This window comes from Astyanax mexicanus, chromosome 2 (genome assembly GCF_023375975.1).
Source record: "Astyanax mexicanus isolate ESR-SI-001 chromosome 2, AstMex3_surface, whole genome shotgun sequence".
In the NCBI taxonomy this organism is placed as follows: domain Eukaryota; kingdom Metazoa; phylum Chordata; class Actinopteri; order Characiformes; family Acestrorhamphidae; genus Astyanax; species Astyanax mexicanus.
Genome location: NC_064409.1, coordinates 54,755,766 through 54,782,510, shown reverse-complemented (window position 1 = coordinate 54,782,510; position 26,745 = coordinate 54,755,766). Strand labels below are relative to the sequence as shown.

The 26,745-nt window shown below is 38.9% G+C and overlaps 1 protein-coding gene across 3 annotated transcripts; it reads left to right on the top strand.

The window, feature by feature from the left end:
- Positions 1-1,660: 1,660 nt before the first annotated feature.
- On the top strand, positions 1,661-16,445 carry slc13a1 (solute carrier family 13 member 1). 3 transcript variants are annotated; one of them, XM_007246558.4, is made up of 16 exons: positions 1,661-1,759; positions 5,035-5,183; positions 6,205-6,333; positions 6,976-7,112; positions 7,228-7,418; positions 7,511-7,550; positions 8,266-8,326; positions 8,443-8,603; positions 8,744-8,863; positions 9,701-9,799; positions 11,249-11,350; positions 11,639-11,733; positions 11,906-12,000; positions 14,208-14,369; positions 14,477-14,614; positions 15,853-16,445. In XM_007246558.4, exons 2-16 carry the CDS (start codon positions 5,082-5,084, stop codon positions 15,994-15,996), a joined length of 1,776 nt encoding a protein of 591 aa, XP_007246620.2. In that variant the 5' UTR covers positions 1,661-1,759; positions 5,035-5,081; the 3' UTR covers positions 15,997-16,445. The 3 variants fall into 3 exon arrangements, with proteins under 3 accessions (XP_007246620.2, XP_007246621.1, XP_049330549.1); XM_007246559.4 differs by having other exon boundaries at positions 1,662-1,759; positions 7,228-7,415; positions 15,853-16,444; XM_049474592.1 differs by lacking the exon at positions 1,661-1,759 and having other exon boundaries at positions 5,030-5,183.
- Positions 16,446-26,745: the final 10,300 nt, after the last annotated feature.

Sequence of the window (26,745 nt, the reverse complement as noted above, 5' to 3'; positions counted from 1 at the left end):
TGGTTAAGGTTAGAAACAGGAGTTTGTGTGAGCTAGGAAAACATTAACGTAACGTGTTCATAGATATGTAAAAACGCTCTGTGATTAAAACAGCTTTTTTATGACAAAAATATTCCTATCTTTGTGGTTTATTGTGTTATTTTGTAGTATGAGTCGGAACTACCATGAAAAACTACAGGAGTTAAGATTTTGCAATAGGAATTAACACTTTTATCCACCATTTACAGTGGCATGCAAAATTATTCATACTTCTTGATTTTTTTGTTTCTTCCACATTTTGTCACCTTACAACCACAAACTTAAAATCTCAAAAATGATAAAAACGACATTTAAGTGATAGACCAATGCAAAATAGCACATAACATGGATTTAAAATTTTTAGCATCTTGCTGGAAGGTAAATCTCATTCCCAGTCTCTTGCAGCCTTAAACTGGTTTTTATTCCAGGATTGCCCTGTATTTAGCCCCATCCATCTTCCCACCAAGTCTGACCAGCTTCTCTGTCCCTCCTGAAGAAAACGGCATATCTACAGCATGATGCTGCCACCACCATGTTTCACAGTGTGGATGGTGTGTTCAGGGTCATATGCAGTGTTACTTTTCTGCCACACAAAGCGCTTTGCATTTAAGACAAAAGGTTCAACTTTGGTCTCATCTGACCCCAAAACCTTATCCCCCCATCCATGTTTGCTGTATTCCTTATATGCTTTATGGCAAACTGTAAACAACAAAACAGAGTGACCATTGGGCTTCTTGTCTGCTTACTTGGTCTGCCAGTTTGGGAGGATGGTCATGTCTTTTAGGTTTGCAGATTTCCATTTTTGGGTGATGAATTAAAGAGTACTAATTGAAATATGTTTTTTTTTTTTTAAACCTAACCCTGCTTTAAATTTCTTCCCAACTTTATCTCTGAGCTGTCTGGTGAGTTCCTTGGTCTTCATGGTGCTGTTTGTGCACTAGTCTTCTCTAAAAAAAACACTGAGGCCTTTATAAAACTGGTGTATTTATACTGAGACTAAACTACACATAGCTGGACTCTATTAGCTAATTAAGTGACTTCTGAAGGCAGTTGTACTGGATTTTATGTAGGGGTTTTAGAGTAAAGGGGATTGAATTCTTTTATATGTGAAAAAGTTGAATTGGTATGAATACTTTTGCCAGCCACTGTATATCATAAACAACAGGAAGTATCTTGCGTAGTTTATAGTTTGGAAAAAGTGAAAAGAGGCTTGGAAGAGACTGGGAGTATAATTACTTTGTTCAAGGTTTAATAAATCAACTGCGTCTGTACAGCCGCAATTCCTATTCACTCTCTTATCAATTATCAGATTATCAGTTGACAAGAAAAACATTGAACTCTGCCGGGCGCATAAATAGACTGACACTTTATCAGCAACTGCCTGTTCACAGCTGGTGGAGTAGAAGCTGACATGGTTTTATCTTGGCAATTGTGACACACAAGTGATTAGAGAAAGTTGATAAATGTTGACGGGCATATCACAACTAAAATGAAGCATATTTTGAGGAATATGAGTATTCTGAAACACACTGCCTGCACACAAAGTTTAAAAATCCCCCACAGTGCAAAATGGCTACCACAGTCCAGTTTCAAAACACTGGAGGGAGTCATCTGTCCTGCCTGTCCTCCTCAGACATGAAGTTCACACAGGTTTCCATGCTGAGATCACTGAACCTACATAATTCAGCCCAAGATGAGTTCAACAACTTTTGCAGTGGCAAGTGAGGACGAGTCATACTCTGTAAGTTGATGAGCTCATGTATACGCTTTATATGTTTTATTGGTTTCACATTATAAAACAGCGTATGCAGATTTTATATCATTCATATTTCACCTGTTAGCATGCTAGCTTGCTTAATGCACTGCTGGCTGCATTAGCTAAAGCTAAATTCTGGAAAAAATACTGCTCAGTTTAACAGATAACATAGCTCAGTACTGACCTGTTCAAAAGTCCTTTTTGGCTCTATGAAACCCCTTAAAAAGGTAATCTATGTAAAATGGATAGAGTGAAACAGGATAAAGAGCATAAGCTTTTGTTGGATAGCCAACTTGCATTCTCCCCAGCATTACAAAATACAGTGCTTTTAGCCAATGCTCCCAACAGGCTTACAGTGCTAGTGATAGGGGCATAGTGCTGCTTATGTAAAGAAATTACTATGTTTACACTATTAACAAACTCAAAGTAGCTTTACACTTCATTGTCCTGACATTTTAAACAAGGCACTGAGAGCTTTAGAAGAACTTTAAAACACAGATACACAGATTTTCACTGTGTAGCGTACAATTTAAAGAAGAACAAACTGGATAAAGCACTTCCACAAGAGATGTACACCATTAGCACATTTCCTTATTATATTATGTCACATCCCAATTATTTTATAAGTAAAGGGATGTTGGTGTGTTTTTAACTAATTGCATTCAATGATAAGCCTTTGAAAAGGGTCCACAATTCTTGTACTAAAGACTAAACACGTGGGCAGTTCTTGGGAAACATTTCTTAAAGAGCCAAAAACAGTACCTAACGTGCTTTTTGGTCAGAGATTACTTAAGACACATTTCTTAGAAATAAGTTTAGAAGTCTTAATTTCAGTGTAATGTACTTGTTCATGAACAGATTAATAATTAGTGCAAGTAAACGCTTTCTGTTTGTACATAGAAGAAGTTAGCCCTTGATTTTTCACTTCCATTTGCTGACACTGTATTTACACTAATACTTTTAGATGGAATGATGTTTGTAATCTTCATTTATAGTATCTTCTCTAAACTTGGACATTGGACATTGGAGATCCAGTGTAGGTGTCTTATCTTCCACTTCAAGGCTATTGTGAGAAAATAACTGTAAATGACTGTACTGGTGGTTTCTGGTGAATGTAGTGGAGGATTGGATTGTATAATTTCAATGTCATGCTTTTATTTGCAATACTCCACTCTTAAGGTAACATTTATAGCCTGGCCAACCAATCAGGAGGCATTTATAAAGACTTTAGAGAGATCCCTCAGATCATTATGAGAGAAAGATTAACCAGCCAACCACAGGTAGCATTCTGGTCATACCAGCAAAACCATCTTTTCAACACAACCTCTCTATAAGCATCGACTCTCTCTCTCTCTCACCGACAAAGGTTGCTAGGAACCTGGGTGTTATTGTTGATGACCTGCTCTCCTTCACGCACCATGTGGCCTCGGTTGCTCGATCCTGCCGCTTCGTGCTTTATAACATCAGGAAAATTACACAGTTTCTGACGCAACAGGCCACCCAACTCCTGGTACAAGCAGTCGTCATCTCACGCCTCGACTACTGCAATGCCCTGCTAACTGGCCTCCCGGCCTGCGTAGTAAAACCACTCCAAATGATCCAGAATGCAGCAGCACGTCTGGTCTTCAACCAACCAAAACGGGCACATGTCACCCCGCTGCTCATTGAGCTTCACTGGCTACCAGTTGATGCTCGCATCAAATTCAAAACTCTTACAATCGCCTACAAGGTGATGACAGAACAGGCTCCTTCCTACCTGCACTCGCTCCTGAAGGCTTACGCTACCTCCCGGCCGCTGCGCTCCTCCAATGAACGTCGCCCGCTTTGCCAAACATTCACACAAAGCAATCCAGACTGTTCTCATACAGAGTGGAACTACCTTCCACTACCAGATCAGGAGAATCTCTCGCTATCTTTAAGAAACTCCTGAAGACAGAGCTCTTCAAAGAGCACTTACTCTCCTAACACCTCTAACACACTAACTACTTCTAACCCCATTTCCTTCTTCCCCTCCTTCTCTATCCCTTTATTTCCCTTCGACCTCCTTTAAGCCCTATCTAAAAATGGGTTATCTAAATTCCTATTACTTTGTACTTCATTATTGTAAGTCGCTTTGGACAAAAGCGTCTGCCAAATGAAATGTAATGTAATGTAATGTAATGTAATTCATAGAGCCCTTCAGTTATCTGATCTAAAACACAAAGTAGTCCTAAACCTTCTCATTTAATCAGGACGTAGCTGAAGCAAGTATTTCTCTGTCCTTGTCTTTATCTTTTTCCAATCAATAATTAATTAATCACAATAAAAGTGAGAGACCGCTGGACAGGCAGTAAAATCAATAAATTATAGCATACCAGATAAAGTAAGACGTCAGATATGTTCTGAAGGAAATGTGATGAGAAACAAGAGTACTATTGTGAACTATTGTGCGAAGTGACATAAGCAACTGGTTTATCTTTTTCAGGAATTTTAGTGGTTAAAGTTAAAGATAAACAATCTGTTTACTGCTGATAATACAGATAAAAGATTAATACTGTCCAAGCATGACGGCTGTATATGTAATGCACCTAGTCCTTCCAGGAGAAACCGCAACATGCGTTATGTACTCTCATGTATTAGTTATGGGTTTGTTTTTTTTAGGTGGCATCGTTACTCGTTAACTGGGCCTGAGGAGCAAAGTGATCTTTGCTTTAGAGGGAAAAATGTTCTGTTTCTGTAACAGCTGATCTAGGAAAAGCTGCTTCTCAGAAGCCAGTGTGAATACTTTCTAAGCATCTCAGAGCAAAGTCATGTTAATAGAAAGCAGCTTGTTACTGTATACCAGTCCTAAATTGACTTTTTTTTAAAAAGATTATCATCATTATTCTTACTTAAAATATAGTTTAGCCATGACTTAAAAGTTAAAACTTTGATACCCAAAAAACAGTTCCAAACACCTAAAAAGTATAAAAATATATTTTTATTCTTGATCTTCTCTTCTGTCTTTATCTTAAATAAATATACAAATATTTAATTTGGAAGGGTTATTTTAATGCACTATTGTATTTGCGTTTTTTCTTTTGTGATAGCTGGAAAATGATAAGTGTCACTGGGGTCATGCTATTTCCCCCTGGTAAACTGTGAGGATTCTCTGAATGTTAAAGCTTAATCTTCTGAGTCATTGCTTTATGGCTGGCTTGAGATGAGCAGGCCAGTAACAGTGGGAATATAGGTTAAGGGTACCTCCAGGGCAAAGATTAATCACTGGCTACCTATTTAAGTTCCTCCAGGAGACACTTTCCCTGACTTCACATCATCCAGACACACCATGAGGGCGTTTGCTGTAGGACTATGGAGCTATCGGAGTCTGATCATCATCTTTCTTACACCACTGTTATTACTGCCGCTGCCTCTGGTCATCCCGTCCAAGGTAGGACTACACAAACACACACAGCTGTATAAATCAAAAACAAATTGTAAACAAAGCCTTAATTAAAGTCTGAGCAGCAATATGCATTATTTTGAGTCAGCAAAATGTATTTGGGGAAATGAGGTACCAAGATTTTTTTTGTGGGGTGCAAGCTAACATTTTGTTAACCAAAAGAACTTCTAGACAGCTCAGAATTATTTCAAATTAATTGACAACCTGTAAATGACTGCATTCACCACAGGGGAAAAAAACACAGTTTTAAAGAAAACAGTCATAAATTACAGTAATTTTTTTTATTAGTTGAATTTTAACGGTACTAAACTGAACTTTCTCTGTTTTATTGCATTTACTATAGTAATCACTGAGTACAGAACAACAGAAATGATATTGTATTCATATAACTTAAATATATATATATATATATATATATATATATATATATATATATATATATATATATATATATATAAATTCCAAATAAAAATACAGCCATTTAAAACATTTATTTGCAGAAAATGAGAAATGTCTGAAATACCAAAAAAGATGCAGAGCTTTCAGACCTTAAATAATGCAAAGAAAACAAGTTCATATTCATTAAATAAAAAGGGTCCAGAAATCAATATTTGTAAACTTGTAGACTGCAAATTAATAAAACATATAGATAGAAATACAATATGTACAATGATCCTATCTATCACCGATTTTAATAACAGCTTGCTATAAAACAGTATTCCAGTATTGATTACAGTCACTAATCTTTGACTTTTATTATCTTTTGGCAGCAAATTTAAGATAGTAGATTTATAGACTTATAGCCTCTTTTGCGGCTTGTGTAAACTTTACTACTCTATCATGAAGCGTTTCACTGAAAAACAAATTGCTTTGCCCATCTGTCTTTTACAATTTAGTGAATATAAAAAGGTAGAAAAAGCTGTAAAAATCGTACTGTAAGTTTTATTACCTTATACCTTATGTACAAAGTGAATGGACAATCTGTAAATGTGTGTGTGTTGTTCAATAGGTGTCAGAATGTGCATACACCCTGATTCTGATGGCGGTGTTCTGGATGACGGAGGCAATGCCCCTGTCTGTTACTGCCCTCCTTCCAGCGTTCCTGTTCCCTCTCTTCGGCATCATGAAGTCCTCAGTGGTAACCTTCTCTCAACTTTTTCTGAATGTGCATGAACATGACTGTGTAAAAAAAAACAAAAAACATTTACAGCCACAGGGGTGCCAGAAAAAAATGGTTCTGTCATAATACTTTAAAATTACAGAATACAACAGGACTTTTTTGAAAAAGAAAAAAATTTAATTACAGAAAATATTCCTATTTATTTTTTAAATTTATATTTGCATTTAAGGTATTTAGCAGACACCCTTATCCAGAGCAACTTACAACAGTGCTTCGTTGTTACTTCAAAAAAAATATCCTGAGCTGGTTTGTAGACTAGGATCAAAAGATACACAAAGCTTGATCATGTTTAGAACCCTAGGAGATTTTATTTCTTTTTACAAAGAAAACTTGATTTTACAGTTTACAAACTTTATTCAAAACCTTTTTGGGTCAAACAACTAGTGATTTTTTTTTTATTATTAACAGCCTATAAATATTAACAGTATTTAAACAGACATGTTTTTATTGTTATGTGTGCAACCTTTACAACACAATCCTGGAAGCCACAACATCCTGGAACTAATGGCCTAGATATTAATTCTTCCTGTAACCAAAAAATAATGTATTGCTACACTGTTAAGAGCTCTATCACTCACTTCCTGTACTTTCTGTTCCCAGGTTGCAACAATGTATTTCAAAGACTTCCACCTGCTACTACTTGGGGTTATCTGTCTTGCGACATCCATAGAGAAGTGGGGTCTCCATCGCAGAATTGCCCTCAAACTGGTCACTTTGGTTGGAGTGAACCCTGGCATGTAGGTCTTCCTCGATTTATTTTCACAGATATATAATAGATATTGGTTTAAAAACAAGCTGGCCTATTTCTGAAGACCTGTATTCTCTGACCTGTAATATAATCTCTTTCCCCAGGTTGATGCTGGGCATGATGGTAGGCTGCGGCTTCCTCTCCATGTGGTTGAGCAACACATCTACTGTAGCCATGGTGATGCCCATTGTAGAGGCAGTGATGCAGCAGGTGATGAGTGCAGAAGGTCAGGTCAGCACCCATCAGGAGAAGGCAATGTCTGGCATCTGCAATCCTGCACTCCAGATGGAAGGTAGTGAGCTTGCTCCGAAAACAAACTCCAACAATCGTTAAAGCTACAGTATTTGTGTATCATTTTAAACTGTAACCTATTGTTTGTTGTGGCAGATGCTGAGAAACAGTCTGAAAAGGGCAAGGAAGTGAAAAGGTGAGCAGGTTCAGAATACAGTGCAAGCTTTTATGGGTAACTTTTTACACAAAGACAATATGCTGGTGTGACACAGATTAGTTACATTTTTGCATCTACACATGAACACACAGTGTTTCTTTTCCTCAAATAGATTAGCTTTTTATGATACTTTTTACAAGGTTTAATTTTCTGCACATAAAGAAATAATCTAGCATGGCCACACTCTTATAACACAGCTTATATCATTGTCTATGGAGAGTTTGGGGATTTGGGATGATACATGTGTTATGTTTGGAAAGTGCAACCTTGATAAGTGAAACTCTCACCTTTCCTATTAGCTCATGTCTTCTCTTCATTGCTTACCATCTGTGTGTAGTCATTCCCCTCCAGCCTACCTTTCCCCTATGTGTTCACTTGTAATCTAAATGATATTGATCTTGTGTGGCCTTGATGTTGAAGTCTGTAAAAGCAAATTAACACTTTATCTGCTGCTGAGAGTGACATTAAGTTGGCTTAATTATGCCATCAGGCTTTAGAAAAATATTAATGGTTCATATGGCTTATATGTTACACACAAAACGTCACAAGACAAACATTTTATAATAATTTACAGTATGTTTAGATTTTTGTAGTTCCGTAGATATTTACATGTAGAAAAAGCACAATTCAGTTGGGTGGAAAATCACTACATGATTAAATTAAATTCCTTTGGTGTTTTTGTTCCTAAATACAGTGCTGATCCAGTCATTACTGAAATAGTTTTGACTGTCCCTGAAGAAGATCATGCCACAGAGGTAAATCTATACACAGCAAAAAAAAAAAAAAAAACACTCCAAATTATCTATCCATTGGCATCGTTTTTTTGCCTTATTTTGATAATCTGTGGTTTTACACTTTTTCTTTCCATCAGAACCTGCCATATTCACCACTAAACTCAAAGTACAGGACCCACAGAGATCACATGATGTGTAAATGTCTGTCCCTCTGCATTGCATACTCTGCATGTATCGGTGGATTGACCACACTACCAGGAACATCCTCCAATCTCATCTTTGCTGAATATATTCATCAGTACGTTCTTCTGTTCTTTTGTTCACCTGTTTGTCTTCATTTAGTCATCAATAGGTTGCCATGAATGTGTTAAATGTATTGTACTTCCGCGGTTTGGAGACAATTAATAGAGATATAAATGTGCTTATTTTATTTTACAGGTTCTACCCAGAGTGCAAGTCCATCAACTTTGGGAACTGGTTTATTTTCTCCCTTCCGATTTGCATCATTATCATGTTGTTGGGCTGGGTATGGTTGCACTGGCTGTTCCTGGGCTTGGAGTGAGTATTCGTTGTTTTCTTTATGCATGTTCATCCTAGCCAATGTGCTCATGTGGGGCTCACATGGGGGGAAAGTGGACTAGGTTCTAGGTGGGCATGGGCTTTGAATGGGTTTGTACATGTATTTTATCCTGTTGAGCTTCTGGGCCCATCTACACCTGATGTGCTGTGTACAACCCATATAGGGCCCATGTTTTTCTCTTCCTGGTCCCATCACTGGCACCTACATGTGGGGCCAACAGGGAACTTCAGTTCCCAGTTGGACGACCAATACAGGCCCCATATAAGTGTGTTATCTGGGCCACAAATTATCTTCCTCTTCTTTGAATCACACCGCTATGGTGCTTCAAAACAGGAGTACCAGTATAAAGCCAGCTATGTCGTCACCCAGTAATAAATGAATAAAATATGATACAGTAAAGAGATCCTAGTAGAGCACTCTCTGAGTTGACTGATAAAACAGTCTATGATTTGACCTGACTCCTATTCTCCCTCTCATCCAGCCCTGCCTATTCCACTTTCACAGCCTTCAATCTTCAATCTTCTTCTCTGACACTGTCATCACACACATTCTTCTTCACACATCCTTCTCTCATCCCTCAACTTTTATTTCACGACTCTTTTTACATTGTTCCACAGAAACCTCTTTTTTCTCCCTCTTGCTCTTTGCATTTCCAACTACGTGATGCATGTGACTGGATGCTAAATGAGGTTTTGTCCTGATAAGAGTGCGCAGTATTTTCTCAGTAATTCCGTAGTTATCTATAATAAGAATTGTGGATTTACAAATGAATGGCATGTGTGAATTCTAAAGTAAATCTCCTATCCTCTCTGCAGTTTCCGCTACATGCTCTGCTCCAAAGGAGGCCGTCCTGAGCGAGAGATTGCAGCAGCCAAGCTCATCAAGGAGGAGTATAACGCGCTGGGGCCCGTAAGGTCAGACTCACCTTTCATGTCGATCAGTGTTAAATCAGAGAACTGAAAATCTTACATCAGTTAGGTGATTTCCCTGCTTTAAAAGGGCACCAAACCCAATGCTTTTGGCTGACTTCACTCTTAGCTCATATTTAAAAAAAGAAGTGTAAAAAACGGGAGGGTTAGAATGTTTGGGAGGGGCACTGGGTGATGTATGGGTTTAGAGGCAGGACAGAAGGGAGAACTGAAGAGAGTGAGCCTTGCTTGCATCATTGGACGTCAGCAGGTGGGGTGGTATTATTGATAAACTGAACTGCATATTGTAATGTGTCTGCAGTCTGCATACAAAAGTACACAGACACATCACGCCTATAGCACAGTTAAACCTGCGAGGGCATTGCAGAGGCAGAAATTACCACAATACAAAAATATATATTTTTAAGGGTAAGGAATTTTTTATACATTTTTATGCAGGACTATGCAGGATGTTTCATTACTTCATAGGAACACATTTCAGCTATTAATGTTAAAATATGGTTTAGGGTTTATTGGCTCTTTAACCACAATTACTAATTCTTAGAGCTGAATGACTATGCTGAACTGTGGCCCTTTAGAATAAAAGACTGAGATCAAAGTGTTTGTTTGCAACAACTGTAAAAAAAACAACTAGCAAACAAAAAATGATCCTGTTAACTGTGCATAAGAAGTGTCTCAAAAACTGTACCTTACATTTTAAAATGTGTTTCAGTTCATTGAAATAAAACATTTGAGGCCTCTATATTACATTTGGAAAAACTGAATATGGAATGGAAGTAATCATTTGAGTGGAACTAAAACATATTTTAATTTTACCTGAAATCTGCTGTAATTTAATAATTACTGTATGCTAAGACTGTTTAATTTCCTCTATTCAATATTTTTACTTGAGTTAACCCAATCCAATATCTCAACTGAATCTACATAAATCAAACATAGTTTTTTATTTCTTAGTCATAAGCTGATAAACTAGCCGTCTTAGAGTCAGACTCAAACAAAACAGTTAACGGTACTTGCTTGTTTTACTATCAACACTTAGGCCTGGCATTGAACCAACAATATAAACTGCATAAGACTAGTTTGTGGGGAAAGACGACATAATGACAGTGATTAGGGTGGTTTGCCCAATAGACAAATAGCTGCTGCCAGGAGCCAATGGGAAAGATATAACTAGATGTAACTAAACTTACATGTCACTGTATATTAATAAAACATCATGGCAGACTTAATTTTATGGACGATAATTAATTATAAATTTTTTAATCTGACATAAGTCAATTTATATTTTTGGGACCTTATAATATTTTTGGGATACTATTTATAAACAGGCTTCTTTTGTATGTTTTTCTGTATATGGAACCATAAAGAAGACAATTTAAGGGTGAATGAATTTCTGACATGCTCTCTTATTCATAATTTCTTTGCTCCCTCTAGCCGACAGGAGAAGATCACCCTAGTTATTTTCTCGCTGATGGCACTGCTGTGGTTCGTCAGAGATCCTGGCTTCATGCCAGGCTGGGCATCTCTATTTCCTGAGTGAGTTAGCTGAGGGCACATTATATTCTCACTCGCTTCTGTTGTTAACCTTAATACTGGCACATTAGCGGATAAAAAATAATAATCTAGTGTGATCAACATTCAATTAAGTCCTGCAAACTAAGTATACATCTCTAAAGGGGAGTTTCAGATTTTGAGACTTTTCCAAAAACAATAACCATTTTCTCATTGATAGCCTATCAAAACACACTCATTTCTAATTGCTCTGGAAGAGCTTCTCATTTACTCCACTTTATTCTCATTAGTGAAATCTCCCTTCCTCTGCAGCTACCCAGGCTATGCCACTGATGCCACTGTGGCTCTTATTCTGGGCGTTTTTCTCTTCATCATCCCTGCTAAGAGACCCACTGCGGATGGCTATGGTATATATACTTAACTATCTACACGTTAAGACTTGCACAGTGACCTTTGAATGTGTGTGAGATACTTGTGATATGTTATTCATTTTATGTGACAGTGTTTTTTATATTCAGTGCCCTTTACCACTATTCTTGCCTTAAGCGCTTGTGAACTTTTCTTGTCAATTTCTAACAGAGGCAATGATCTCATGGAAGGAGTTTGAAGCTTGTATGCCTTGGGAAATCTGTCTGCTCGTGGGTGGAGGCTTTGCTTTAGCGGAGGGCACCAAGGTAACATTACTTCATGTTATTAAAAGTGTTATTTTTCTTTGAATTATAGACATTCACAACAATCACTTCATTAGGAACAACTGTGCACCTAGGAATGTGTGCATTTATCAAATCGGCAGATTGTATGGAGACATATTTATATATATGCAGATAATAGTGAGCAGCTTCTGGATACATTCATATCCTCTATCAGAATGAGGAATAAATGTAATCTCTGTAATTGTGTCTGTGCAGTGATTGACTGAACTGCAAAAAAAAAAAAATCTCCCTAAAACAACATGCAGTTCTATTAGCCGAAACATAAGAAGTCAACAGAGAATAGACAGACTGATTTGAGTTTACAGAAAAGCTAACTCGCCGAAAAAAACATCTCATTAACAACATAGCAAACCTCGACACAGATGAGCTATCACAGCAAACGACCACATTCCACTGCTCTCAGCCACGAACAGAAAGCTGAGGCTGCACAGGGCACCAACACTGGACAGTTAGTCTGAAAAAATGTAGCCTGATCTGATGTTTCATGATTTCCAATAAGGCCCACAAGTCAAAGGGTTTGATTGCTTTTGCCATCCTCAGAAATCCACACTCATCCTGCCGTGTGTCAACATATCAGGCTGGGGGAATTGGTATAATGAAAAATGAAATGTGGTATTTAGCTCATTGGCAGGTAGTGGTGTTATCCTCTGCGCCACACCAACCACTATGAGAAACGGTCATGTCAACATGGACCAAAATCTAGGAGGAATGTCTCCAACATATTGTGGAATCCATGCCATGGTTATTGTATTTCAAATGGTACAGTACATGACTAGCATAAGCTAGTAGAAATGCTCCAACTGTACTTTATACAGTGGCTGCTAGTGAAAGGTAATATACATCTCTGGTAAAAGAAAATAAGAGAGCTTTTAAAAATGATGAGTTTCTTTGATTTTACCAAAATAAAAACCTCTGGAATATAAACAAGTAAAAGATAGATAATCACAAGCCATCAAACCAAGCTAAACCGCTTAAATTTTTGCACTAGGAGTGGCATAAAGTTATCCAAAAGCAGTATGTAAGACTGGTGGAGGAGAACATGCCAACATGCATGAAAACTGTGATTAAAAACCAGGGTTATTCAACCAAATATTGATTTCTGAACTCTTAAAACTTTGTGAATATGAACTTGTTTTCTTTGCATTATTTGTGGTCTAAAAGCTCTGCATCTTTTCTGTTATTTCAGCCATTTCTCATTTTATGCAAATAAATGTTCTTAATGACAATATTTTTGGGGGAATTAGGGAGAAATGGTGTCTGTAGTTTATAAAAAAAAAAAAACAATGTTCATTTTACTCAAACATACACCTATAAATAACAAAATCAGATAAACTGATTCAGAAACTGAAGTGGTCTCCTATTTTTTTCCAGAGCTGTATATTGTATAGGGGTGTAAGAAAATATTGATATGTTGAAGTACTGCAATATTTTATTTTACAATACTGTATCATTCTTATGTATCATTCTTAAAAGTATTAATTTTGAAGAATTAGATGCAAAGATTTACATGTAAAGATTAGTGGCAGGCAGTAGTTCATGCTTCTTCTCTCTATATTGCTGCTATAATTTACATCCGTTTCCTGAAGACATGCAAACCCTAATGATGATCAGATAATACACAATAGTTTCTGCATTAATATACACAGCTTAATATTAAATGGAGTTATGGCACTGAAAGAGTTTTTTTTCAGTGCCAATTTTTACAGCATCAGCATGACATGGCTGAAATGCCAGTCTTGTCATGCTATCAAACAAGTGTCTTTCTTTATCAGTGCTGTATACAGATTTCACTCTGTTAGTGAGAGAGAGAGAGAGAGAGAGAGAGAGAGATAATGAAACCTTTGCCTCATAATATTCCTCTGGCGTAGGGGAACGGGGTCTGGGGAGGGGCGGGGGGTGGTGTGGTTAAACATTACGGTTCTTGCACTCTTTTGATCCAGCTTTTCAAATGTCATGGCAAGACCAGGCTTTAGTTGCCTCAAAGGAAGAGTGTTGACAGCCGTGCTGGACTTTTCAGTTTCAGACAGGAAAAGCCTACAGTCTGAGACATATCTGAATAATGGCTTTTCTCTCAGCGGTTCAACATTTACTCATTTACTGATTATCTTTTGCGGGTTTATTTAGCTTACATTCACACCTCTTTTTATCTTCTCTTGTTCACGCCTCAGGTTTCTGGTTTATCTTCCTGGGTTGCTGAATTGATGACCCCGTTAGGAAGCCTCCCTGTGCTGGCCATCGTTGCCATCGCCTGTATAATTGTCACCTCTGTCACTGAAGTGGCGAGCAATCCAGCTACCATCACCATCTTCCTACCCATCCTCTCTCCTTTGGTATGCTAGCTCTGGGTGAAATATGAAGACGTTAATAATACACTATATGAGTTGCCAGAATATTGCTGTGAATTCATAATTAAAATTAATCTGTCTATCATTGCCAGGCTGAAGCTATCAAGGTTAATCCCCTCTACATGCTGATACCTGCAACCCTTAGTGTCTCCTTCTCCTTCCTACTTCCATTTTCCAACCCTCCAAATGCCATTGTCTTCGTATATGGGCATCTTTCAATTATGGATATGGTAAGTCTTAAATCTTATATGGGGACATTATATTTCTGCTTCTCTCCATCATGATACTTAATTTTTTAAAACATTGACCCCCTTGGCCTTACTGCCCATACCATCTAGTGGTCACGTGACAACATTACACTCAATTGATTAAAAACAAGATGAAAGGAATCCCATTCAAAAGTTTCTACAGCCAGCACAGACAAAGACATAGGCCAGCTAAAAATTCAATTCTCATCCAATTTTATATTTGAAAATATTTTATGTACTTACTGTAGAAAGATAAAATTTTTTTTGGACTAATTGGGTCCTTTTGATCCCAAATGGGAAAAATATTTTTATAATAAAATAATAAAAATAATGTCCCAATAGAGGTAATATATATATTTTTTAAATGACTTCCTTTACAAATACAGAGTTTAGTTTTTATCCTAAAAATCCTAAATATCTTGCAAAAATTAAAAATGCACAACAAGCACAAGTCCAGGTCTCTGAAAGTTAAATATTAAATAAATGAACTGTACAGTGATAAGCTTTGCTTGAGTTAGTTGTTGAATTGTGGGACACATACATTTTGAAATTATGGGTTCATCTCAAAGGGCCAATATTAGATTATGGTAGAGTAACCCTTAAACAGAATGCAGCAAACAATCCCACATTAGGTTATTTCACCTTCTTATAATATGTGTATATTAAAGTAACCTACTAATTAATATGATGGTTTCTTAAAGGGAAACTTTGAAAAATGCTTAAAAATAGGAGGAGTAGTTTGGGAGGGGCACTGGGTGATGTATGGGTTTAGAGGTGGGGCAGAGGGGAGAGCTGATTGTGCTGAGCAGTGTGCCTCTAATAGTTGTGAGATGCAAATGGTTGGCTGTTACCAGGGGGGTGTTATTATTGTTTTTGCACATCATCCTCAGCTATATCATCCTCATCTATTGCACAGCTGAACCTGCACCACAATGCACATTTTACAAATACATTCCTACAGAGAAACAGCCAAATACCCAATACCCAAAATTTACAGATTGTCTCTCTTTAACTAATAAACAACAAAAAAAACACATCTCACTAAAACAAATCAATGGATGAATATACAGTGACAAGACAAAGCAGTATGTAAATGGATTACAAAATTTGTGGACAGCACAGTGGGTGGTGGTGATTGTGTCAGTTTATCAATGGCAGATTATTAATCAAAATGAATTGATTCTGTAGTAATGAAAGTATGTTTTTATCCATCTTTACAGGTAAAAGCTGGACTGGGCTTGAATATCATCGGTGTTCTTGTAGTCCTGTTAGCTATCAGTACATGGGGGACAGGAATCTTCGATCTGAACACCTTCCCAGACTGGGCCAACAGCCACGGGCTTACAAACACGACTGGCTTTTGAGCAGTTACACTGTATTGTATAATACACACACACACACACACACATATATATACATATTTATATATACTTATATTGTACAGTATACTGAGAAATAATGAGCAGTGCCAAAGAGTGCTTGATTATAATGAGTAAATCACCTCTAAATAGAAGGAAGTGATTTGGACTCTCCAGGTCCAAGTTGAAGATGCAAGAATAATATTATATTGTGAACTATTTTGAAAGTCTTGCTGTGGATTTTACGGTGAATGTTGTTAAGAACACACTTAATGTGTCCACATTTGATGATTTGTGTTTTGTAAGCTGTCTGAAGGCAAAGTGTTTGAGCTGAAGGAGTAAGTAATGTGTGCTGTTCTGTATATAGAGTTTTTTTGTACAGATGATACTTTTTATAACCAAAACTAGAATAATAACTTTATTTATATGAGCACTTTTTATACATTTCAGTGAACAGTGTGCTTCACAAAGACATTGAAAGTAATCATGAATATCTATAGCAAAGCTGATTAGGAGATTAAAAATGTTATTAAAAAGCACAACCTGTAAATTTCTTTCATTGTTGTGTGTGTGTGTGTGTGTGTGTGTGTGTGTTGGGGGGGGGGGGGGGTGATAGTGGCCTAGGTATGTTAAAACAAAAGCACCAGTGCTTCACATCTTACACTGTGAACTATCGTCTAAACTAAACTACAATTTAATTTAAACCTTATTTATGAAAAAAAAACTATAGCTATTGTTATTTTTCTGTCTATTCAATTTTATACCAAGAAAATTCTACCTTTCTTTAAAACAATTAAATTCTACCTTTCTCTTAATAAAATTCATTTCAAAAAGTATACTCTCAAAAAGTGTACTGAATCATATACACCCCTGATCTAGAAGAACAAGAATCACAGCAGCTGTTGATACATGATAGAGAAGAGAGCACCATTGGTATCACAATCTCTGGGTGGGTAAATGGCACTCTCCCCCCTGCTCACTCCTGGTATGATGTTGGTCAGCACAGACATCTGTAAGCTTATGTATCGAAGTTGAGGAGCTGTGCTTTCCTCCAATTGGGCTGGCTGCCCAGCACGACGGAAGCCTGAAAAAAGGTGGCAGCAAGAATATTACAGATACGTAATGCTGCAGTCTGCTTACACTTAACGAAGGCCATTCTGATTAAGTTTTTACATAAGCATACAGTACATGGTGTTTTTATTCAGGAAATAATTCAGCTATTTAAAAACTGAAACTCTGGTCCAGTCTGATCTGGAGTTATGCATTTCTTGAGCAAATGTTTGATTACACAGTTTGGAAAATGTAATAATTTCGGTCATGCTCTTTGAAAAAGGCAACAACATGTTTAAAAAAAAACACTATGAATATAGATAATACTTTATTAATATGTGGCATTTTAAAATGTGTTCACATAATAGATTCAAGGGCAAATTGCTGTGCTTGCATACCTAATACAAAATACATACATAATGGATTTTTTTTGCTCATTCAGAGACTGAAAGCTTAAGTGTGAGATGAAGCTTATTTGTGTACTAATTAATTAGACTCTGTAGCAATCTCCACACATTAAGAGCTAAGTAATGATCATAAAATCTGTTTTCAAAATAAAATTAATAGTATCTTGAATTAAAGTAAAGAACATCTAAATGTATATGTGCAGTGATTAGTTTTTATTTACAAAACATATTAGAAAAAAATAGAATAGAATAAAACTAATTTAAAAACAATTTTAAGGTTTGGGTTCTGGAGGTTTTTCAAATATTGGCACAACCGGTTCTGGATAATATCAACACACACAACATGATGAAATTAAAATTTACATTTTTTCAACACACAAACTTCTCTAAAGCACAAATGACACAATCAACACTTATTATATTGAGAGTGTGTGGCAGGTAAACAAGTTTTTAGGTAAATATGCCAGATTATTTTGTTTGAATGGCCAAACAGAAAGAAAATTCCCACTCTGTGGTGCAAACGATTGGTGTTTAAATCCCTATCCAGACGGGATTCGTTTCTCAGAGGGGCCGTCTGTGAAAAATATTTCACACTTCTACTCAGTAATAAAACTCTTGTATCCGGACTTTAATTGAAAATACAGGAGGACCAGTGAGTTTTTAGGCTTTCTCAGTCACATGACATCGCGTTCAGCTCCTCCATTTCCACTCGCTGTTGTTTTTACATGGATCTCCATGAAAATGTGCACCCAAAGTGTATTTACGATGCTTGGCAGTGGACAATTAGGTATTTTATTAAACGCGAGAAGACAATACTCAGAGATTTGTGTCCGGACGGGACTAAAATTAAGATGGTGAATTAGTTTTTGAGACTGACGTGTTTATACTGGTTTAACATGTAGCTAAAATGCCTTTCTGACCAACCTCTAAAAAAATGATTGCGTGATGGAATTTGAATTTGTTTTAAATGTGTTTTTGATCTGTTCACATTTGCATTTTTACATGTCTTGGATATAATCAGATATAATCCTGAAAAGACAGAAGAAGTGACCAGGTGTAAACAGGGTCTTTGTTTCCTCTCTGTTAGTTGTCCAGCCAGCTAGACAGACCCAGAGCATTTACTGTGCATTTCTGCACAAGCATTATCCATACAAAAGAGCTAGATCAATGCCACGGGACCTTTGCTTCAGAAATGGAAATCAAATAAAAGAAATAAAGAAATAAAAACAAATACTAACATAAACGTGATTTGGAAAAATTACTATTTTTAGGCACTCCAGGAAACATCATCCATATTCTTGTCTTTCCATTCATAAATTAAATTCTGACTGAGTGTCAGAAGCAAGTCAAAGTTTTTATACTAGGTTGCTTCCAGATAACAGCTCTGCAGAGATCGATAATTTCTTCTTCTAACATAGTAGGGCCATTTCAATCACCCCAATAGTGCAACTTCAGATTATTCAGACAGATTAAGGCAGACCCCAAACAACAGGGACTGTACAGGGACATAACAGTAAGTGACTGTAAAGATAAACTGTAAAAATATTGTAATTGCCAAAGTAAAAGAGCACAGTTTGTTCTGTTTTAGTTTTGCCCCTCATGGCCTTAAAAACCCACCTTTTAGTGACAGCTAATTCAATTTTAATAATTAAAATTAGATTTTAATTTATTAAAGGCTAAACAAATGACAAAAAGCATTGTAGGATGAATTAACAATTCTTGCCATACAGTTCACCACTATATACCTTCCTAAAAGTTAAAATGAATGTTGGAATGGGTATCCAAAGCAGGCCAGAGTGGTCAAATTAAGTTCTTTACTGAACAGAGCTCTGTAGATTATTATTTACCCTCTTCTAACATAGCAGGGCTATTGTAATCCCCCAATAGTGCAATAGACCAATATAGACTATGGTCTATTTAGACACTTTACAGGAGGTCCCAAACCAGATGGAGTGAAAATGTCCAGGTAGAACAGACCAGTGAGCATCTGTAAAGAAGAAATGTAGCCATTGCAATTTGTTCTGTTTTAGTTTTGCCCCCTGTGGCCTTGAAAATCCACCTTTCGGTGACAACTAATTAATTTTTCATAATTACCATTAGATTTCAATTAATTAAAAGCCACAAGTTGTTATAATGTTAAATGCAAAAACCTTGCTGCAGGTCACCGTGTGCCTCTTTGATGATTCAGAACATTTAATCAGTTGACGTTCCTTAATCCACATCCCATGGTCAGTGTGAAGGGCTTAGAGATCCTGTGGAACAGAATATATTTTTGATTTCAATGGTTCAGCAAGTTAGTTAATGACTTATTAAAAGAACAAACAACTTCAATGTGTAATTTGTGACTGGATGATCATTAATGAAACTCTTTATTTATTTAGTTTTAAACTAAATAAATATATAAAAATACACAGTGTTTTCCCTTTTTTATTACATTTTCTTTTTTTTGTCCAAGATTGAAATCTCTGTTTTAGAAACTGGATTACGGAGGTAAAGTTATTTTCAAACAGTAGTGACTATGGTAACAAGCATACAGCACTTTCAACCTGTTAACCCCATCTCAAGTGAGCCAATTGGCTATCTATAACCATCTGTATCTGTTCCTTTAATATGTGAGTAGCTGCAACTATATAATGTGACTGTATTAGTCACCTGCAGAACTGTGAGAGGAAACAAGCAGGATGTACATGAAGGTATATCTATATTTTTCATACTTAATAAACGCTTGTTATAATTTACTTTTTTTTCTCTCAAAACAATTATAGTTGGCATTCTCTTGATCACCCTGAAATTGTCTTAACTAGTCATGATATGCAAACGTGTCGCCTCTGATTGGCTAACAGCATTGTGACGCTCCCTCACAGCTCACAAGTCACAAGTCAACTGTCTATTTTTTTATTGGCTAATTCAGGGGATGGGGTACAGTTTTTTTCGTGCAGTATAAATATAAAACTCAGAGTGAACTACTGTATTTCAAAAAGAGCAAGAACCAAAGGTTTCTAGCAAAATGGCACCTTTAATATTTATATTTAATTGACATGACAAAAAAATCAATATTCAATGGCGTAATTCATACATTTGAATTTTAATAACGATTTTCTTGTGTTTTGAATTTTTGAACGTGGTGAAACAATAACTTTACATTTTCAGATTAAAAATACTTAAATCCTTATTTTTTTATTGGTTGATTTAAATACCAAATAAGAATTCTTATTTTTTTATTTATTGATATGAAAATGATTTTTTATTTATCTGATTGTTTAATGCTAATATTTGTAAGTTTTGGGATTGAGGGCCCTCTCTGGTGAGAAGGGTAATTGCATCGAGCATGCGGAAGAATCATTTTAAACTGGGCGGGTGTGATGCAGTCTTCTTTCAGAGCGGATGAATCCGATTCCAGTTTTATGTTCAGTCCAGAGACTGTAAAAAAAGATGGACGTCGTGTCGCCGTTCCCATTCATTCAATGAAAATGAAGCCAAAATCTTCCGCCATGTTGGCGATCCTGACACCCGATTCTGCGCAGTAGAGACCAGAGGAGGGAGAAAAACTGTGTTGAGACAGCCTACTCATTTAAATAACCCCGCCCCTGAGGGCTGCCTCGCAGTCACAGGCTGCAGAGCGGGGCGGAGCGGCGCTGACGTTCTGTTATTGGTCCCGCCCATAAGCAGCCCTTTTATAATAACCACACCTTTTTTGAATAGAGCTGAATAACCTTCTAAAAAACGAATTCTGTGGGGATATAAAAATTTGACAATATAAGCAGAGGTTACTCTAGCTGTTAAATTTAAATAAAGGAGTTAGAATTACAGTGTATTAGAAAAAAACGTGATTGAAAGTTGTCTGTTTTGCCATTGTAATGGATGGAGTTACATAGCTTTCTGAAACCGAACAGCAGGGGGCGCCCGACCTGTGATGGCTTCACTTTTGAGAGATGATGCTCTGTCCAGCTATATACAGTCTATGGTTCAGTCAGAGAGAGAGAGAGAGAGAGAGAGAGAGAGAGAGAGACCTTTAAAAATGCATTTATTAAAACAAATTAAACATTAAATAGCTCTTTTTCAAACCACAAAAAAGAAAAAACCACAGAACATGAGAAAAAACTATACGTTTAACATTAGAAACTCATCCTCAGAAATAAAACACAACACCTCCCCCTTTCCCCAAACCTCAGAAAACTCCATCAGTCTGTGAGTCAATTTAAAAAAAACAAACTCGACACGGATCCTGGTCCGTACCAGCGCTTTAACCAACAGGACAGGATCTAATGCCCCTCTACCACCAATTTTGTTTTTTCTCGTGAGCCAGACAGCAAGCTTGGCCTGACCCACCAAAAAATTCACGAGACAGAGCGTGCCTCTCCGAGCAGCCACATATTTAGGACCAAAAATATAGAGGCTTTCAGTCCAACCCACCCCGAGCCCCCTACACCATTCTTCTACTAGTGCAAACAGACCTGCCAACCTTTCACACTGCAGGAAGAGGTGACCCAGCGTTTCGTCTCTGCCACAAAACGGGCACCCCCTACCTACACTCGGATCAATATGTGCCACATATCTGTTCGTGGCCACGGCCCCATGCACAATCCTCCACTGAAGGTCTGCCGTTCGCTTCTCTATGGGAGGCTTGTACAGGGACCTCCAGCACCCTCGTGGAGAAGAGCCTGGTGCCAACAACCCAGACCACTTGGACTCCGGTAGACCAAAGAGAGCATTTCCAAAGGCCATCTTTACGCTTGCTCCATATAAGGCTTTCCTAGAGGCATCTGCCAGAGTCGTCATCTCAGGAACCGCATACGACAGTAGCCATCCCCTCTCATCCAGGGTGTCCCCCGCAGCCATCCCTACAGACAGAGAGGGGAAAGGCAGGAGATCCACCCCATCGCCACGCTCCAGGGCCTCTCTAAACTGAGCAGGCATCGCTGACATCACTTCCTCGAGAAACCTCTGCACCAGACGATCAGACTGAAATCTCATCTCAGCCTTCAGAACACTCACAGTCTTCCAAGTTCCCGTGACCCTTAGGCCCCCAAGAGTGGTTATGTTTGCTCGTACCAAACAGCGCCGAATACTCCTTGATACAAGACTCCGGGTTTGGATCAGGGGGTTATAAAACAATGGCTCATCTTCCACACAGGTACAGGGTTCCGTTGCTCTTTCAATCACCAGCACAGAAGACCACGCCTTCAGGACAGACTGGTAGAAAGGAGTGGTCGCAGAAAAGTCCATGTCCTTGAGTTGCAAGACAAAAAGATGCTTGCCATAGCCCAAGTTCTCCACACGCTGTAGAAGTACACAGGCTGTAGCAGCCCACGCCATTCCTTCCTGGTACAGTAATCTCTGCACACTCTGTAGCCGAAACGTCCGTATGCGACAGTTCAAGTCAATCAAACCCTGACCCCCTTCATGTAATGGCAGATAGAGAACCGGGGCACGTGTCCAGTGTTGTCCAGACCAAAAAAAGTCCACAAGTCTCCTCTGGATCTCCTGGACTAGGGAGGCAGGTGGTTCCAACACAATAAACCGGTGCCACAACATGGAAGCAATCAGGTTGTTGGCCACCAAAACCCTCCCCCTATAGGACAGCCGCGGCAGGACCCAGGTCCATTTAGACAACCTGGCACACACTTTTTCCACTAGCCCCTCCCAGTTTTTGTTTTGAAATTCTAGAGGACCCAAGTATACTCCTAAATACTTTAGCCCGGTGGTCCCCCACTGCAAACCTGCTGGCAACACTGGGAAACCTCTGTCCTGCCACTGCCCTGTAATGAAACTCTCACACTTAGCCCAGTTAACCCTGGCTGAGGAAGCTCTTCCATATAGAGATAAGCTTTGTGTGAGATCTTGCACATCCTCTTCCCCTCTAATAACAACAGAAATATCATCCGCATAGGCCGAGAGCACAACGTTCTGTTGCAGCCCCTGCACCGACAGTCCTTTAAGCTTAGCTCTGAGTCTACACAACAAAGGCTCAGCAGCCAAGCTATACAAAAGACCAGAAATTGGGCAGCCTTGACGAATCCCTCGTGACATTGTAATAGGACGACTGAGTCCTCCTCCAACCTTAAGCAGCACTGTGGCATCAGTGTACAAGAGTTTCATCCAGGCCATAAAAACATCCCCCACACCAAATGCCTCAAGTGTGTCAAACAGGTAGGAGTGGTCTACCCTATCAAAGGCTTTTTCTTGATCTATGGACAATAAACCAAGATCACAAGAGGTAGTAGTACACAGATCAAGAACATCCCGAACAAGAAACAAATTATCCATAAATGTGCGACCAGGCACACAATATGTCTGGTCATGATGGACTATTGAACCTATATGTTCCTTCAGTCTGTTAGCCAGTGATTTAGACAAGATTTTATAGTCTGTACAAAGCAGTGCTACAGGTCTCCAGTTCTTCAAGAGTCCCAAATCACCTTTTTTAGGCAGCAGAGACAGTACTGCCCTAGTACAGCTGACTGGTAAAATCCCAGTGTCCAAAGATGACTTAAAAACAGCATACAAGTCAGTCCCAATTAAAGACCAGAAGGTTTTATAAAACTCAGCTGGAAGGCCGTCTATGCCTGGTGCTCGCCCATTCGAGAGCTGTTGGACAGCTGCTGTAAGCTCCTGCAGTTCAATTTCAGAGTCCAACTTTTCAGAACGAGCAGCCTCCAGCTTTGGTAAATCCTGCAAGAAGTCCTTCCTGCAGGGTAGGTCACATGGGTCAGTGCTGTAAAGATCCGTGTAGAAATTTGCAGCCATTCTTCTCATGGCAGCAGGTGCAGTGATGAGAGACCCGTCAGAATCACGAAGATACAGCATCTGGTTCTGATGCCTAACATTACGCTCCAGATTGAAAAAGAAGCTAGTAGGAGCATCCATGTCCTTAATGCTGGACATTCGAGCTCTAATCAGCGCCCCCTTGGCTTTCTCTTGGAGCAATGAGCTCAAAGTTTTCTTCTTTCTCACCCAAACATTCCTTCTACTCATATCACCACATCCAGTGATATCAGCCTCCAGTACCTCAATCTCCCTCTCAAGCCCCTGAACTGTGCTATTATAAATGGCTGCTGAATGCGCAGAATACTGCTGAGAGAAAATCTTAATTTGTGTTTTGCCCACCTCCCACCATGAAACTAAACTATTAAAATCCCCTTTATACGACCTCCACCCTTCCCAGAAAACCACAAAGTTTTTAAGAAAAAACTCATCCTGGAGTAACTTCAAATTAAAACGCCAGTAACAACTGTATTTCCTAGTCCTGGATAACATTAAATCCATCATGATCAGATGGTGATCAGAGAAGCCAGAAGGGGTAATGTGAACATTAAAAACCATATTATTATTCATATCTAAGCAGTAGAACCTATCTAGCCTAGCTGCACTTATCCGCTCCTCAGTAATCTTTACCCAGGTGTACTGCTTTACTCCCTCATTCCTGTTTCTCCACACATCCACCAGCCCACACTCCCTGATTAACCCCTTCAACACTAAGGCAGACTGTGGATAAGGCTCCTCTCCAGTTCTGTCCAAGGTGAAATCAACAGTGCAATTCCAATCACCCCCCAAAACTACAATTGAGTTAGTACTATGCTGTTGAAGAGCTCTCTTTAACCTGTGAAACAGTTTTACTCTGTCACTTCCATTAGTAGACGCATACACATTTACAAAAAGAAAAGTAAAATCTTCTATATCCGCCTTTACCATTAAAATCCTCCCAGGTTCTACCTCAATACAATGAACATTAGACAAGTGTAGACTTTTTACAAAACATATGGCAAGGCCAGCACTAAGATTTGAACCAAAACTATTATACAAGCTACCCTGCCACCACATTCTCCACTCTGTCTCATCATCCTTATCACTATGTGTTTCCTGTAAAAACACTACATCCAAACACTTATGCCCAATTATTTCAGCAACAAGAGCTCTCTTATTTGCATCTCTGCCCCCATTAATGTTTAAAGATCCCACCCTAAGCCTATTCATGCGGAAAAACAGAGAGAGAGAGAGCAGAAAAAACAAGAGAAAAGATACACAAAAAAAAGAAAGAAACACCCTTTGTGACCGATCCATCCACACTAACTTTTCACAGAAGCCTTACCCTTTCGTATACTTGTCACAAATTTTTTCAACCTATATCTCTTTTTCTTACTCAGTACATCATAGCTCACCGCCACTTGGATGTGTGCTACAGATGCCAAGAATTTGTCTAAATCCGGGAAATAATCACGGACCTCCACATGCTTTCCAAAAGTCACATCCAGAAATGTATTAATGTCTTGCACCGAGTACAGATCTTCATCAGCTTGAAAAGCAACATCAGAAACATCTGAAAACATATCAACACTGAGGTCACCTGACATATCTGCCAGCTCCTCACCTGACACCAAACTACCCTCAGTCCCCCCAGAGCTAGCCATGACCTGAGAATCACCCTGCTCCACCATCTCCGCCCCATCACTCATAGACAGCAATTCAGCCACACCACACAGTGCACCACTGTCCCCACCTGGATTACCTAAACTCACCTCACCACCAAACCCCGCCTCAACCAATCCAGCACCAGCAACCTCACCTTCTCCATCTATAACATTCTCAACTTCATCTACACCCAGTACACCACCATCACCCTCCTCCAGTCTAGCTTTCTTACCTACAGTCTCCCCCTCACCTGTACCAACCTCTACATCGCTCTCCCCCTCCTCCACCTCCTCCTGCCTAGCTCTCTTTCCCACAATCTCACCCTTGCCTGTATCGACTGTACCAGCTTCCCCTTCCTCCTGCCCAACTCCTCCACCTACCACCTCACTGATACCAGACTCATCCCTGTTCATTTCTCCGTCAGGTGCACCTGTCTGTGCACTACCTAAACCGCTGCCACTAGGCCCCGCCTCTCCGCCGCCACTAGGCCCCGCCTCCTCGCTGCTACAGGACCCCGCCTCCCTACCAGCAGCGCTCCGGTCTGGGACCGTCCCCGCTGCACCCTGACTCCCCCCCCTGCTCCCCCCTCTCGGCCCCGCCGCCCCAGCGCTGTGTGGACACGCCAGTCTCTTGTGACCAATGTCTCCACACTCGAAACATCCCATGTTTCCAGTGCTCGCAAAAAGCATGAAAGACTTCCCCTCATGAATAACTCTGAACGAAACATCCAGAGTAGGCTCGTTTAACACCATCAAAACTCTGCGTCTGAATGACATCACATGTTTTAACCCCGGACTTTTGCAGTTTAACGGGATAGGTGAAATACTACTTACAATTTTTCCAAAGCGCGCGAGTTCCCGCTGGATCAGCTCGTCGGGGATGACCGGCG

Coding starts and splice junctions, on each gene's coding strand:
- slc13a1 (XM_007246558.4), top strand. CDS start 5,082: ATGAGGGCGTTTGCTGTAGGACTATGGAGCTATCGGAGTCTGATCATC. Junction 7,113..7,227: donor GTTGGAGTGAACCCTGGCAT/GTAGGTCTTCCT, acceptor CTCTTTCCCCAG/GTTGATGCTGGGCATGATGG. Junction 8,327..8,442: donor AAGAAGATCATGCCACAGAG/GTAAATCTATAC, acceptor TCTTTCCATCAG/AACCTGCCATATTCACCACT.